General features: G+C 46.7%; 1 protein-coding gene and 2 long non-coding RNA genes across 3 annotated transcripts; all 3 read left to right on the forward strand.

The window, feature by feature from the left end:
• Window positions 1-1,840: 1,840 nt before the first annotated feature.
• Window positions 1,841-2,669, forward strand: LOC120705158. Its single transcript, XR_005687811.1, has 3 exons — window positions 1,841-1,945; window positions 2,076-2,228; window positions 2,330-2,669. It is a non-coding gene; the product is annotated as an uncharacterized LOC120705158 (long non-coding RNA).
• A 223-nt stretch (window positions 2,670-2,892) lies between these two features.
• Window positions 2,893-4,839, forward strand: LOC120702051. Its single transcript, XM_039985824.1, has 7 exons — window positions 2,893-3,088; window positions 3,167-3,220; window positions 3,300-3,387; window positions 4,053-4,183; window positions 4,410-4,488; window positions 4,569-4,672; window positions 4,759-4,839. Exons 2-7 carry the CDS (start codon window positions 3,188-3,190, stop codon window positions 4,837-4,839), a joined length of 516 nt encoding a protein of 171 aa, XP_039841758.1. The 5' UTR covers window positions 2,893-3,088; window positions 3,167-3,187.
• A 341-nt stretch (window positions 4,840-5,180) lies between these two features.
• LOC120703560 lies at window positions 5,181-6,180 on the forward strand. Its single transcript, XR_005687078.1, has 4 exons — window positions 5,181-5,224; window positions 5,312-5,422; window positions 5,497-5,808; window positions 5,901-6,180. It is a non-coding gene; the product is annotated as an uncharacterized LOC120703560 (long non-coding RNA).
• Window positions 6,181-14,579: the final 8,399 nt, after the last annotated feature.

Genomic DNA, 14,579 nt, shown 5'->3' on the forward strand with positions numbered 1-14,579 from the left:
TTTAGGTCCTGTTTTTAGCACTTAACACCCTGGGTTTCCTTAAAATACAACCCGCCGTCCAGCCTGGTAGTTTTTGCGAGTTAGACCCTGGAGTTAGTGTTTAATTGCGTTTTAGTCCTCGGTTTTTGCAGAAAACCCCCTGGAACTTAGTTTTTCTCGCAGAAAAGCCCCTAGAACTTGTTTTTAGCCTAGATTATGCGTTTTAGCTCCGTTTTTAGCGTTCTTTATGTCCACGTGATCGTTGTAATGCGTAGAATAGTTTTAGACTAGTTTAGAGTGCTGTTTTTGTGTATTGTTGTACTGTTTCTTAGTTTTTGTTAGTGTTTGCTTATATGCTTATTATTGTGTATTGTTTGGCCATGTGTTCGTGAGTAGACGCTGAGTTACCGGAGGAGCCCCAGTACCAGTACCCGGAGCAGCCATCTTCTGAGCACTTTGAGCAGCAGCCAGAGCAGTACGAGGAAGGCAAGTATAACATGAACAACCTATCACTTTTAAATACATTTTCATACTGCATTTTAATACTGTATGCCTATAAGGACATTCCTAGCCACTTTATATCCTTTATATATACCTTTGGGTTGCATTTTGGTTAGTTGTGCTAGGTTGCTGCGCTATAACACACTCTGGTCCTTTTTAATTAATTTGATTAATGGTTTACTTGAACTTAATTCTGAGAGTGGCCCTCTGTGCTTCGTGCTTGGGTGGCTCACGTCTCGTAAAAATATGGTTTTTGTAGAAACATGGTTTAGGGGGCCAGCACGGTGCTTAGTGCTTGGTTGGCCCCTCTCCATAAGGACCGGTTCATAGAGCGACAACCTGGGACAACAGCGCTACCACAAGGCTAGAATGGGATAGACTTGGCGTAATAATTAGATCTTTTTGGTTTGGAGTAACTTACCTGCGGGGCAGGGGCGGTAAGCTTCTATGGCCCTCGTGCTGAGTGGCCTCGTCTGTGCTTCGTGTCTTGACGCCCACTAGACCTGCTCCATAGTCGCTGATCCACCCTCGCGGTTACTCCCTACCAACGAGTTTCTTTGTAAAGGCCTCGTAGTGAGTCGCTAGTCATCTCACCTAAGGAAGTGTGATGAACAACTGGCGTAGCTCACGACTTGTGGGTAAAGATGTGCAACCTCTGCAGAGTGTAAAACTGGTATACTAGCCGTGCTCACGGTTATGAGCGGCCCAGATCCTCCTTTTGATTAGTGGAGTTATCTCCTTCCGATGAGGGAGGTGCTTCTCGGGGTTACCTTGGTGGTTTGGTTTCTCAGTAGTAACATGTTTAAATTTGATTAATTACTATGTAACGGGGTTAATGGTAACTCATCAACTTGTAGTAAATAGTTCTAATAAAATTTTGCCAAGACTTAAAAGCTAATGCAGTTGAGTCAGCCAACCTTAGAGCCTCATAGTTTGTGTTATACTTGTTGAGTACAAGTTGTGTACTCACCCTTGCCTCTTCTCTACTTTTTCCTCTTGGCTACGCTACTGCTGCTCAGTTCCTGCCGACACGAGGGAGTTCATCCAGCGCTACCAGGACTACGAGGACTTCTAGGTGTTCGTCTCCCAGTCGACGTCCCTGTGGCGCCCTGCTTCAGCTTCGGAGAGCTTTTATCGTATTTGTACTTCGCTTCCGCTGTATCAGACATTTTTGACATTATTGTAATAAATAACCTTCGTATTCGCTTTATTATATCTTTTTACGTGATATGTGCTATGATATACTGTTCATTCTGTTGTATATACGTGTGACTTGATCCTGGCACGTATATGATTGCTCGGTTTATGTTCTTTTATAAACCGGGTGTTACACTTGTCTCGTTTATCGGATATGAACTGGTGCAAGACGGTTGTGGATGACCTTAGACATGCTGCTCATGCATATCATATTGACAAGACAAAGAAAGGGACACCATTGCTCCCTGGATGTGCTATATTACTGATTGTGAGTATACCATTGTGTCATCCATAAGTCTGAAGTGACTTTAGTCAATCAATTACTGGGTTGTTCTTCAATTACTATAACAATTCAGTGCTACACTTTCCAGTAAATATTTTTAAAATTTTCATTATAGATATTGTATTTGGATAACCTACAATGCAAACACCAGATTGAACACATGAACACTCCTCGTGCAAAGTACTTCGATCAAAATGTTATACAAAAGATCACTTCTGCTGATAGGACCAAGGACCAACAAGGGAAGGCTATGTTTGGGCTATTACCGGTGAGTTCTATTACTCAGTTTCCGTACATTTTTTTAAATTTTTTCCTGTATCCATGTTGTTTTGTAATGCCACTGTTTCACTCCACTTTTGCCGTGTGCAGCTTAAGAGTAGCAACAATACTTGCTACTATACGACCCATCACCCATTTTCAGATGTGCCAGCAAACAATGAACCATTGGCTGCATCTTATTTCCCAAGTATACTCGCAGAACTGGGTGGATTTGTTGATCAGATTAATAGCAGGACAAGGCAGTCGCAGGCAAGGGCAGCCCTGGCAAAGTTTGATGCCAAATCCAAGAAAGCGTCAAGCTATATGAACATGGGGCAACTGATGTTATAGAATGCACACCAGGAAGTTATACGAAATCTACGGGCAATTTTGCAGGACAAGGCACATGGCAACATTGGTCAAGATCATCATCATCAACCCAACACTTCTGATACAGGTACTGGGATGAGTCCAGCTCATTGTCATCTTCATTAAATATCTTTGTTTATTCATTTTTTTCCATTCCATGTATGAAGCTCAGGCCGATGATGTCAGCATACATGGAAGCCGTAATGGTCATAACATGGGATCTATACATGTATTTGACAAAGAGGTTCCATCTGAAACAAGGGAAAATGAGTTGCATTCTGCTAATCCCGATTGCCGACATCGAATGTTAGTTATCATTTGCACAAATTAAAGAACGCATCTGACATATGCCACTTCCTCTCATTTATATCCTGCATTTCAGGTGGCCACCCTAATCAGGATAGGCCTTTGCAGTTCGCACAAAACGGGGCACGAGAACCAGATCTGCCAAACCATGCAACTCTGCACCATACCCATGATGAAACTTTCCCTCAGGCTGATGTAAGTAAATAAAACTAATTTCTTGCTTTATGGTCTCAGTCTTAACTTCGCTCCTAAATTTTCCCCTTCTCTCATCAGAATGTACATTGTGATAAGGACATGGAAGGTGAACCTTCACTAGTTTCCTCTCAGGTTAGGGTACGCTTTTTTCAGTAAACAATTGTACTGTTTACCGCACTCTGTGGCCTATCTTACCATTTGAATTCCACATGTGCATGTTCACACAGGTCTGACTAGTGATCATGTACTACCTCCTGACATGGCTGAAGGAGACACAACAGCAGCCTTGCCAATTACTAGTATGTATTCTTCTTAACCCCTTTCTTCAACATTTCAACTAAAATTTGCTTATTTCTTAAAACATTTCTTCTCTCCTTTACTTATTGTATGAAGCTCAAGCCGGTGACGTTTATATGCATGATACTCACACTGGGCACAATATGGGATTTGAACATGAGTTTGACATGCCAATTCAATTAGAAACAAGGGCAAATGAATTGCATTCTAAAAAAATACTCGACCGGCGGGGGAAAGACGCCCCCACGGCTTTCAATTAAGAAGAGGCCAGTTGACCCCGGCCGAGAAAACCCCCGAAAGCCGGCTTCCGGGCTTGGACTGGCGGCACCTTGGCCTTGGGCCGGTCCGTAACCTTCATGGGCCGGGTTCCATCGCCCACTGGGCCGGGCCGTAGCCACATGGGCCGGGTTCCGTCGCCCAAGAGCCGTGTCGCACAGCCAAGCTCAACGGAAGCACAGCGAGGGGGTTTTTTTCCCATAGTGGAGTGCTGCGGACCCCCCACCTGTGGAGTGCTGCTGGTTGCTTCGCACCAACTGGGCTAACAACCTTAGGCAATGAATGAATTGCATTCTGGTAATTCCCTTTTCAAATCAAACTTGCCAGTCCCACATAATCATAAAGGCACCTTAAATACTATAGATTCACTAATACATATTCTGTGCTTCAGGTGACCACACCAACCAAGACATCAACCACGCCACACCTATGCAGTTGGAACAACACATGGCCCTAGAATCAGGGATCCCAATCCCTGTAGCGCAGCACAATAGCCATGACGATAGTTTCCCTCATTCTGATGTAATTCACTTAACCTGATTTACTTTTTTGGTTGTCACTTTCATGATTTTTCCCTAATTCCTCCTTGCTCCCTCCAAAAGAATCACAATATACAGGATGATAAGGAAATTGAAGACGAACCTTCACCTATCTGTTCTTAGGTGACATCTGATGTTTACAGTGAACACTTCTAACATTTACCACAATCTGTTAAATATCTTACACAGATTTTATTTGACAAATGCAGGTTCCCATAAATGTAACCATTGATCAACTCGTGCCTCCTATTGCAGCTGAAGGAGCTACTGGCCCAGACATTGCTGGCAGTACGTAACTTCTTCTTAACTTGTTTGTCCCACATTTCGCATATATTTCCCACATTTCACATGTATTCTACTCATGTCAGTTGCAGGAAGCCATCATAATGCTGATGCTGCAACCTCAAACTACAGCGTGACTATACCAACACCAGGTGTTGTTTTGGACACCGACGATCCAGAACCATATCAGGTTGCACAACTTAACCTCCCACTGTAATTTATATACATTTTTGGTGCATTTCATTTATGTCATAACATTTACTCAAATGTTGGCAGATGGAAGCAACTGATATGGCAACTGACGACACCCTAGGCCCTATTCTTTTCCATCCTTGCACTCAAAACGAGCCCATCTAGCGTCCATCAATTGTTCCTAGACCACAACGCCTTACCAAATGCCCAGCCATGTACGTGTCACCTTTTAAAGGTGATCCACAACGACCAAAAGTTCCTATGTCAAAAGCACTTGCTGTAAGGAAGAAGTTCCACCCTCGCCTAAAGTGTTTAAGGTATTGTTTACGAAATAACTCCTAAACATTATATGCAACTAGCTTAAACTTACAATCATTGCTTTACTAGTGATGTGTTCATCCGCTATGGTCTGAAAGAATTCAATGGAGAAGAAATATTCGAATCGTTCGTTGATGACGAATGGCTTTCAACTAAATTCATGTCCTACTTTGTTGCTTGCTTGAGCCATGAGGGTGCTGGATACAGGGTCTTCCTATCTCCAGAGATTAGGGTGAGTCCACACGAATGGCACCTTAACTACTCCAGTGCTCAGCCAATAACATAATCCTTGTGTACTAACCTTTATATTGCATAGCAGGAATATGTAAATATAGAGGAAGATGAGGACTTTTCCCAGTGGGATTCTCCACCAGCCCTAGCCATTTTACAGCATGATATTGAGCACGTTGGCCCAACCAAAGTAAAGCTTGTAAGTACCTCAAAACAACCTCACATGATAGTGATTACTTTTTCCTACCTAAAATATTTTTTTATCATATACAGTTCTTTTTGCATGTGATGGAGGAGGACTACTATAGTGTCTACTGCATCAATTTCATTCACGATCGGATAGATGTACTTGATTCTAGTCCAGAAGACCACACAATTTATCATAATGTTCTCGGTGACCGGATCATTCGAAGGCTTAATCTCCTATTCCAGCTGGCCATGGATTATAGAGTCAAGCAGTTTAATTGATTCAAGCGCCCAATAATTGACGTATGTATGCACTCACACGAGAATGATTGTGGATTCTTTGCAATCAAGTTCATGGAGCTTTGGAATGGTGAATCTTTCCATGTTCCCATCCTCACGGTAAGGCTTACCATTTTTACCAAATATCCATGGGTTTACTTTTCCTCCAACATCCTAAGTCCTGATTTTGTTTTTCACGAATTCAAACGTAGGCAAATGGACGTTTGTATAGGTCTGAGCTCTTATTCTACGGCCTCTACCATCCACTGAACACTATCAAGAAGCTCCCTGCTGGACTAGAAGCATACATGCCTCGTCTGTGACCCTCCTGTCTCCTCCAAATTATCGTCAAAATATGTGTGCAAGTGAACAAGTCTGTTATCAATTTTTTCCCACTAGGACAAGACTGAGTTGTCCCAGGGTAATTATAGTTATCTATAAAAAAAATTCTAGAATACTATGCCCATATCTATGGCATGGAAATACTACTTTTCAATGTTAATTATCATGATTATGTACCAATCTACTACCTTGTATTATAAGTTACTGCAATAAGATGCCTAATTACCATAACTTAGTCACTATGCTTGTTAACTCAGTCTGTTAACTATGCTATGTGTTTACTCCAATATGCATCCTGCGGGTACCAATAACTATAAGTGACTTGTCAATTTTGACTGATATTTAGTTCTCAACTTCATCTGATGACTACTTCTCAACTTCATCTGATAATTGTAGTCTATTTCCTAGTATCTACCTAACTTGTTATACAATAACGATGGCAAAGAGATAGCTATGACTTACATTAATTGGAAAAGTCCAAGATGAAATATAAAACACCTTGTTCCGATAATTATGATGTCCATTTACTAAAATCTGGATTTAACTGACTCTAGCCATATGGTTGTCACAATGGCATACTAACAAACTATTGTTGACCAGAATTAGTGCACTATGGTGACTCATTTTACTTGAATTACGTGATACACCTATGTAATCAGGAGACAATAATTAGGATGATGAGCTAAATATAAAGTGCTAGCGAGGCAGAAGGCAAGGTCCATATGTGTGCCACTGTGCACTAGGGACATGAATACTTCGCCACGAGTGACACATACAAAGAATTTAACAAGAGCACATCGATTAACCTTTCATTCCAAAGGAATTTCCCAGTCAACACACTAAACAAAATCATAAGGTGCATGCAGGAACAAACCATGTACAATAAAATAAGCAAAATATAGTAAACACATCATCGCCTTTGCCCACTGTTAGCACCTCCATTATTATGTCCATTCTGATGCCTACCTCATGCAGCTTCGTCAAACTCCTCCACCAAATGCCTTTTAGTGGGGGGTCGTTGTAACACCCGGTTTATAAAAGAACATAAACCGAGCAATCATATACGTGCCAGGATCAAGTCACACGTATATACAACAGAATGAACAGTATATCATAGCACATATCACGTAAAAAGATATAATAAAGCGAATACGAATGTTATTTATTACAATAATGACAAAATGTCTGATACAGCGGAAGCGAAGTACAAAATACGGTAAAAGCTCTCCGAAGCTGAAACAGGGCGCCACAGGGACGTCGACTGGGAGACGAAGCACCTAGAAGTCCTCGTAGTCCTGGTAGCGCTGGACGAACTCCCTCGTGTCGGCAGGAACTGAGCAGCAGTAGCGTAACCAAGAGGAAAAAGTAGAGAAGAGGCAAGAGTGAGTACACAACTTGTACTCAACAAGTATAACACAAACTATGAGGCTCTAGGCTGGCTGACTCAACTGCATTAGCTTTTAAGTGTTGGCAAGATTTTATTAAAGCTATTTACTACGAGTTGATGAATTACCATTTACCCAGTTACATAGTAGTTAATCAGAATTAATTATACTACTACTGAGAACCAAACCACGACCAAGCCACCAAGGTAAACCCCGAGAAGCACCTCCCTCGTCGGAAGGAGATAACTTCACTAATCAAAAGGAGGATCTGGGCCGCTCATAACCGTGAGCACGGCTAGTATACCAGTTTTACACTCTGCAGAGGTTGCACATCTTTACCCACAAGTCGTGAGCTACGCCAGTTGTTCATCACACTTCCTTAGGTGAGATGGCCAGCGACTCACTACGAGGCCTTTAAAAAGAATCTCGTTGGTAAGGCGTAACCGCGAGAGTTAGGTCGGCGACGATGGGGCCCACCTCCGGGGGTACAAGCACAGGAGCGCAATCCAAGCACAGACCAAGCCGGAGGAGCAGGGACCATTGAAGCTTACTACTCTTGCCCCGCAGGTAAGTTACTCCAAACCAAAAAGATCTAATTATTACGCCAAGTCTATCCCATTCTAGCCTTGTGGTAGCGCTGTTGTCCCAGGTTGTCGCTCTATGAACCGGTCCTTATGGAGAGTGGCCAACCAGGCAGTAAGCACCGTGCTGGCCCCCTAAACCATGTTTCTAAAAAAAACATCTTTTAACGAGAAGTGAGCCACTCAAGCCACACAGAGTGCCACTCTCAGAATTAAGTTCAAGTAAACCATTAATCAAATTAATTAAAAAGGACCAGGGTGTGTTATAGCGCAGCAACCTAGCACAACTAACCAAAATGCAACCCAAAGGTATATATAAAGGATATAAACTGGCTAGAAAATCCTTAAAGGCATACAGTATTAAAATGCAGTATGAAATTGTATTTAAAGATGATAGGTTGTTCATGTTATACTTGCCTTCCTCGTACTGCTCCTGCTGCTGCTCAAACTGATCCGAAGACGGCTGCTCCGGGTACTGGTACTGGGGCTCCTCAACTGGATCAGCGTCTACTCACGAACACATGGCCAAAACAATGCACGAAAATAAGCATACAAACAAACATTAACAAAAACTAAGAAACAGTACATCAATACATAAAAACAGCGCACAAAACTACTCTAGAACTATTCTACGCGTTACAACGATCGCGTGGACATAAAGAACGCTAAAAACGGAGCTAAAACGCATTTTCTGGGCTAAAAACAAGGTTCAGGGGCTTATTTGTAAGAAAACTGAAGTTTCAGGGGCTTTTCTACAAAAACCAGGGGCTGAAACGTAAATAAACATTAAATCTAAGGGCTGACGTGCAAAAACACAAGGCCTGGACTGCGGGTGCTAATTCTAGGAAGATCAGGGGCGTTCTTGCAAAGTTTTGGGCCGATCCGTAATTACTTTTCAAAGGAAAAGGACCGCGGGTTGATTGTAGAAAACTTCAGGGGTTCTTTAGCAAAATTGCCACAGCGAAACGGTATTTCTGGATCTAAGCCGTTGGATCTAGATCTCGCGGCCCAGGGCGAGGCGGTGCCCCGATCTAATCGCGGTCGTGCGCGACGGATCGGACGGTCCAGGGCGGTTGGGCGCGCGGGGCGCGGCGGCGCCGTCGCCGGAGCTCTGCTCCGCGGCGGGGACTTCGCCGGAGCTGGTGAAACAGGCGCTACAGAGCTTGGTTTGGACCGCGGTTTGGTGCAAAAGAGAGAGCGTGGTACGTGTAATCCACTGGGGCTCACAGGGGAAAGGATTGGGCCGCGGGACGCTGTGAGCGGCGGCGATGGCGGGCGGACGCGGCGGCGTTCGCCGGTTCGAGCGTTCTAGGCGACTCCAAGGGCTACGGCCACGAACTCTAACGCCAAAAGGAACGGGGAGGGCTGTGGGTTCTCACCGGGGCTTCTGGTGGCCGGAGACGCCGCGCAGGGTGGACGCCGGCGTGGTCGTGCGGCGGCGGTGGGGCGGGTCTTGCGGTCCGGGCGGTGCTGGGTTCCTCCGAGCTCCTGGGCCGTTCGGATCGTCGAGTGGCGGCGCTGCGAAGTGATCTAGGGGTCAGGATGGCCGGAGCTGGGCCGACGGCGAGGAAAACCGGTGAGAAGCCAACTCACCGTGGCGGCGCTCGGGCTCTGCACGGCGGAGTTAGGCAGGGCGGCGCGCTAGGGTTTTGGGAGTGGCGGCGGGGGTGGATGGGTCAGGAGGGTGCGGCGCGGCGTGATTTAAAGGGCCGGGGGGGATCCTAGGCGTGCGTGCCCAGAGGGAACGCCCGCCGGGGATCTCGGCGTGACGGGCGCACGGGAGATGCGGGAGGAAGGAGACGGGGCTGACCGGTGGGGTCCCGGCGCAGCGAGACGGGGCGAGCGCGAGCGGGGTGCCGCTGGCGGGTGGGACCGGCAGGGTCGGGCGGGCGAGGCGCGCGCGAGGCGACGCGGGAGCAGGCCGGGTGGCGCGCTGGCGGGCCTGGGAGAGAGAGAGAGCGCGGGGGCGCTGGGCCGCTTGGGCTGAGGGAGGCGGCGGGTTGGGCTGAAGCGGAGCAGGCCGGGCGGAGCGCGGCGAGCTGGGCCGAAGTGGGCTGAGCGGGGACTTGGGCCGCGGGGAGCTGGGTTGGGCTTCCAGATTTGGGTTTGGGTCTTGGGTTTTGGGTTGCTATGGGTTTTCTATTTTTCCTTTCTATTTCTAGTTTCTAATTCAAACAAAATTTGAATTCAAATTTGAATTTGAATTCAAACCACACTCAAATAAAATTATGCACCAGCATGAATGCAACAAAAAAAATTTAAACCTATGATAAATTTTAATTACTTAAGGAACAAAAATTAGATTAAATGCCAACTAAACACAATAAACCTTAGAAAATTAAATAAAGCCAATTAATTTATTAATAAATACAGAAATTTAAAGTTAGGGTGTTACATACCCTACCCCCTTAAAGAAATCTCGTCCCCGAGATTTAGCTGGGCTGGCTAGCAAAGAGATCTGGATATGTCTTCTTCAACTCATCTTCTCGCTCCCATGTAGCCTCAGCTTCACTATGGTGACTCCACTGAACTCTGCACATCTTGATGCGCTTGTTCCGAGTAACCCTCTCTGATGTCTCCAGAATCTTCACCGGATGCTCAGTATAAGTCAGATCCTCCTGGACATCTACTCCATCCAGGGGTGCCTGCTCCTCGGGTACTCGCAGACACCTCTTCAGCTGAGATATATGGAAGACATCATGAACTCCTGAGAGGCTGAGAGGTAACTCCAGGCGATAAGCAACTTCGCCTTTCCGCTCTAGCACCTTGAATGGCCCCACATAACGAGGTGCTAACTTTCCCTTGACATTGAACCTACGGATTCCTCTCATCGGAGACACCTTCAGGTATACATAATCACCGACACTGAAAGTCAGGTCTCTCCGTTTGCCGTCTGCATAGCTCTTCTGTCTGCTCTGTGCAATCCTCAGATTTTCTCGCACAGCCTGAACCATCTGCTCTGCATCATCTATGATCTCAGGGCCAAAGAGCTGCTTCTCACCGATCTGATCCCAATAGAGAGGAGTCCTGCACTTTCTGCCATACAATGCCTCAAATGGTGACTTCTTCAGACTGGCCTGATAGCTGTTGTTATATGAGAACTCAGCAAACGATAGGCACTTATCCCAACTAGTACCATATTGAATAGCACAAGCTCTCAGCATATCCTCCAACACTTGGTTGGTTCTCTCTGTCTGCCCATCTGTCTGAGGGTGATAAGCCGTACTGAAGCGCAGCTTCGTATCCAGAGAATCATGGAGCTGCTCCCAGAAACGAGATGTGAACTGAGACCCTCTGTCAGATATGATCTTCTTGGGCACACCATGCAAGCAGACAATCCGAGAGATGTACAACTCTGCAAGTCTAGCACCGGAGTAAGTAGTGTTCACTGGAATGAAGTGAGCAACTTTCGTCAGACGATCCACTACTACCCATATGGAGTTGTACCCTTTCTGAGTACGGGGCAATCCAACAATGAAATCCATAGTGATTTCCTCCCATTTCCACTCTGGAATCTTCAAAGGCTGCAACAGACCTGCTGGCCTCTGGTGCTCAGCCTTGACACGCTGACAGGTGTCACAAATAGCCACGTACTCTGCCACTGAACGCTTCATCCCATACCACCAGAAACGTTCCTTCAGATCATAGTACATCTTCGTGCTGCCCGGATGAATAGAGTAAGCTGTATCGTGGGCCTCACTCAGAATCAACTTCCGGAGATCCTTCACATCTGGCACACAGATCCGGTTCTTGTACCACAAGGTACCCTGATCATCCTCTCTGAAATGAGGAGCCTTGCCCTTCTTGAGCAACTCACGAATCTCCTGCAGCTTCTCATCATCTTTCTGATGCTGCCTGATCTCTGACTCTAGAGTCGGTACTGCCTCAAATGCTGCACTGGAAGTATGATGCAAGAAGCCCAGACTCAGCTGCTCGAACTCCTCGCATAACTCTGGAGGCATCTGGAAAGCCACGGCCATGTTGACATAACTTCTTCTGCTCAGAGCATCTGCTACAACATTGGCCTTGCCCGGGTGATAGTGAATCTCCAGATCATAATCCTTGACCAACTCTAGCCATCTTCTCTGCCGCATGTTCAGCTCATTCTGCGTGAAAATATACTTGAGGCTCTTGTGATCAGTGTAGATATCACACCGCTGCCCATACAAGTAATGCCTCCAAATCTTCAGAGCATGCACAACTGCGGCTAACTCAAGATCATGAGTAGGATAATTCAGCTCATGCCGGCGTAGCTGCCGTGAAGCATAAGCTATCACTCTGCCCTCCTGCATCAGAACACACCCAAGACCATCCTTCGAAGCATCACAATACACCGTGAACCTCTTCGTCTGGTCTGGCAGAGTCAAGACTGGCGCCGTAGTCAACCTTTTCTTCAGCTCATCAAAGGCCATCTGACGCTCATCAGTCCATACGAAAGCCACATTCTTCTCTAGCAAAGAAGTCAAAGGCTTCGCGATCTTGGAGAAATTCTCAATGAACCTCCGATAATATCCTGCTAAGCCCAAGAAAGACCTGATTTCCTTCACTGTCTGCGGTGTCTCCCACTCGAGCACATCCTTCACCTTGCTCGGATCAACAGCAATGCCTCCCTGAGATATAACATGACCGAGGAATGGAACCTCGTCAATCCAGAACTCGCACTTGCTGAACTTGGCATACAACTGATGCTCTCTCAATCTCTGCAATACGAGTCTCAGATGCTCCTCATGCTCTTCTTCTGTCTTGGAGAAGATCAGAATATCATCAATGAAAATCACCACAAAGACATCCAGATAATCCATGAAGACCATGTTCATCAGATGCATGAAGAAAGCCGGGGCATTAGTCAAGCCGAAGGACATGACTGTATACTCATATAGCCCGTACTTGCAGGTGAATGCCGTCTTCGGAATATCCCCAGGACGGATCCTCAGCTGAAAATAGCCCGAACGAAGATCAATCTTCGAGAATATACGAGCACCTCGAAGCAAATCGAAGAGATCCTCAATACGGGGCAGTGGATGCTTGTTCTTGATAGTAACTGCATTCAGCTCCCGATAATCCACACACATCCTCTTCGAGCCATCCTTCTTATCTACCAGCAACAACGGAAAAGCCCAAGGAGAGAAGCTGCGACGGATATAGCCCTTGGCTAGCAACTCATCAATAGTCTTCTTAACTTCTTCATGCTCTATAGGTGCCATACGGTAGGGCCGCTTTGCAATAGGAGCTGTGCCAGGCAAGAGATCAATGCAAAACTCAATGGCGCGTTCAGGCGGCATACCTGGCAGATCATCCGGAAAGACATCCGGGAATTCAGACACCACGCGAATACCGTCCGTGGGTCTAGCCTCCATATGGTGAAGAAATCCCGAAGGCTCTACTGCACTGATAACAACCTCTTGGCCACTGGAAGCTGATAACAAGACTGTCCTCTGAGCACAATCTATCCGAACTCCCCATTTGGCCAGAGTCTCCATTCCCAGAATGACATCAATGCCCTTGGTGTCTAGCACCATCAGATCAGTACAGAACTCTACTCCCCTCAAGGAAATACTGACTCTCGGGCAGTAAGTATGAGACCTCAACTGTCCACCCGGTGAAGATACTAACAGGCACCTCTTTAATGTGCTAGTATGAATACCATGATGCTCGACAAAAGACTGAGTAATGAAGGAATGCGTAGCACCAGTATCAAAAAGCACTGTAGCTGGATATGAATTAACCATGAACGTACCAATAACCACGTTGGGAGCCTCGGCCGCTGACTCGGCCGTCACGTGGTTCACCCTGCCCTGTGCTGGCGCCCTGGGCTGAGCTGGGCGCCCCTGCTGTCCCGCCTGCGCCTTCCGGGGGCAAGCGTTGGCGTAGTGCCCCGGCTGGCCGCAGTGAAAGCAGGTGCGTGGAGGTCCCTGAGCCTGCTGTCCGGTAGGAGCTGCCGGACGTGGAGCCTGCGGTGCTGGTGGAGCTGGTGGAGCACGAGCCGGAGGTGCCGGTAACCTCGGGCCCTGACCTGCCTGCTGCTGTCGAGGCGGGTACTGCTGCGGTGGCCTCTGCTGGTACTGCTGAGGAGGCCGGTACTGCTGCTGGTACTGCTGGGGCTGCTGGAGTCGTGGGCGAGTGTTGCTGCCGGAAGCAACGGGGACAACCTTCCTCTTCTTGTCCTCCATCTCCAAGTGCTTACGCTCAGTGTTGAGCGCACTGTCAACCAGATGGTTGAAGTCGTCGAAGCGGAGGTTGAGCAGCGCGTACTGGAGGTAGTCCTCAAGACCCTCCATGAAGTGCTCCTGCTTCTTGCGGTCATCCGCAACCTCGGCAGGGGCGTAGCGTGCCAGCTGAAGAAAGCGATCACGATACTCTGTGACCGACATAGTCCCCTGAATTCACAAAGACAGATAGATATCGGAAAATTAACTCAGGATTCATAAGGATAGAACAAGGGGTATTAGCTCAAAAGAAACCGCTGAATGATTATATTTAAGATTACCTGCTTCAGTGCAAGGAACTCCTTCTGCTTCGTCTTCATAACGCCCGCGGGGACGTTGTGGCTGCGGAAACGCTCTCGGAACTGGAGCCAGGTGAG

This window comes from Panicum virgatum, chromosome 4K, assembly GCF_016808335.1.
Source record: "Panicum virgatum strain AP13 chromosome 4K, P.virgatum_v5, whole genome shotgun sequence".
Classification (NCBI taxonomy): Eukaryota; Viridiplantae; Streptophyta; class Magnoliopsida; order Poales; family Poaceae; genus Panicum; species Panicum virgatum.

Excerpts from the sequence above, each read along its gene's own strand:
- LOC120702051 (XM_039985824.1), top strand. The coding sequence starts at position 3,188 with ATGGAAGGTGAACCTTCACTAGTTTCCTCTCAG. Across the intron at positions 3,388-4,052 it reads AGCAGCCTTGCCAATTACTA|GTGACCACACCAACCAAGAC; the intron begins GTATGTATTCTT and ends TCTGTGCTTCAG. Across the intron at positions 4,673-4,758 it reads ACGATCCAGAACCATATCAG|ATGGAAGCAACTGATATGGC; the intron begins GTTGCACAACTT and ends AAATGTTGGCAG.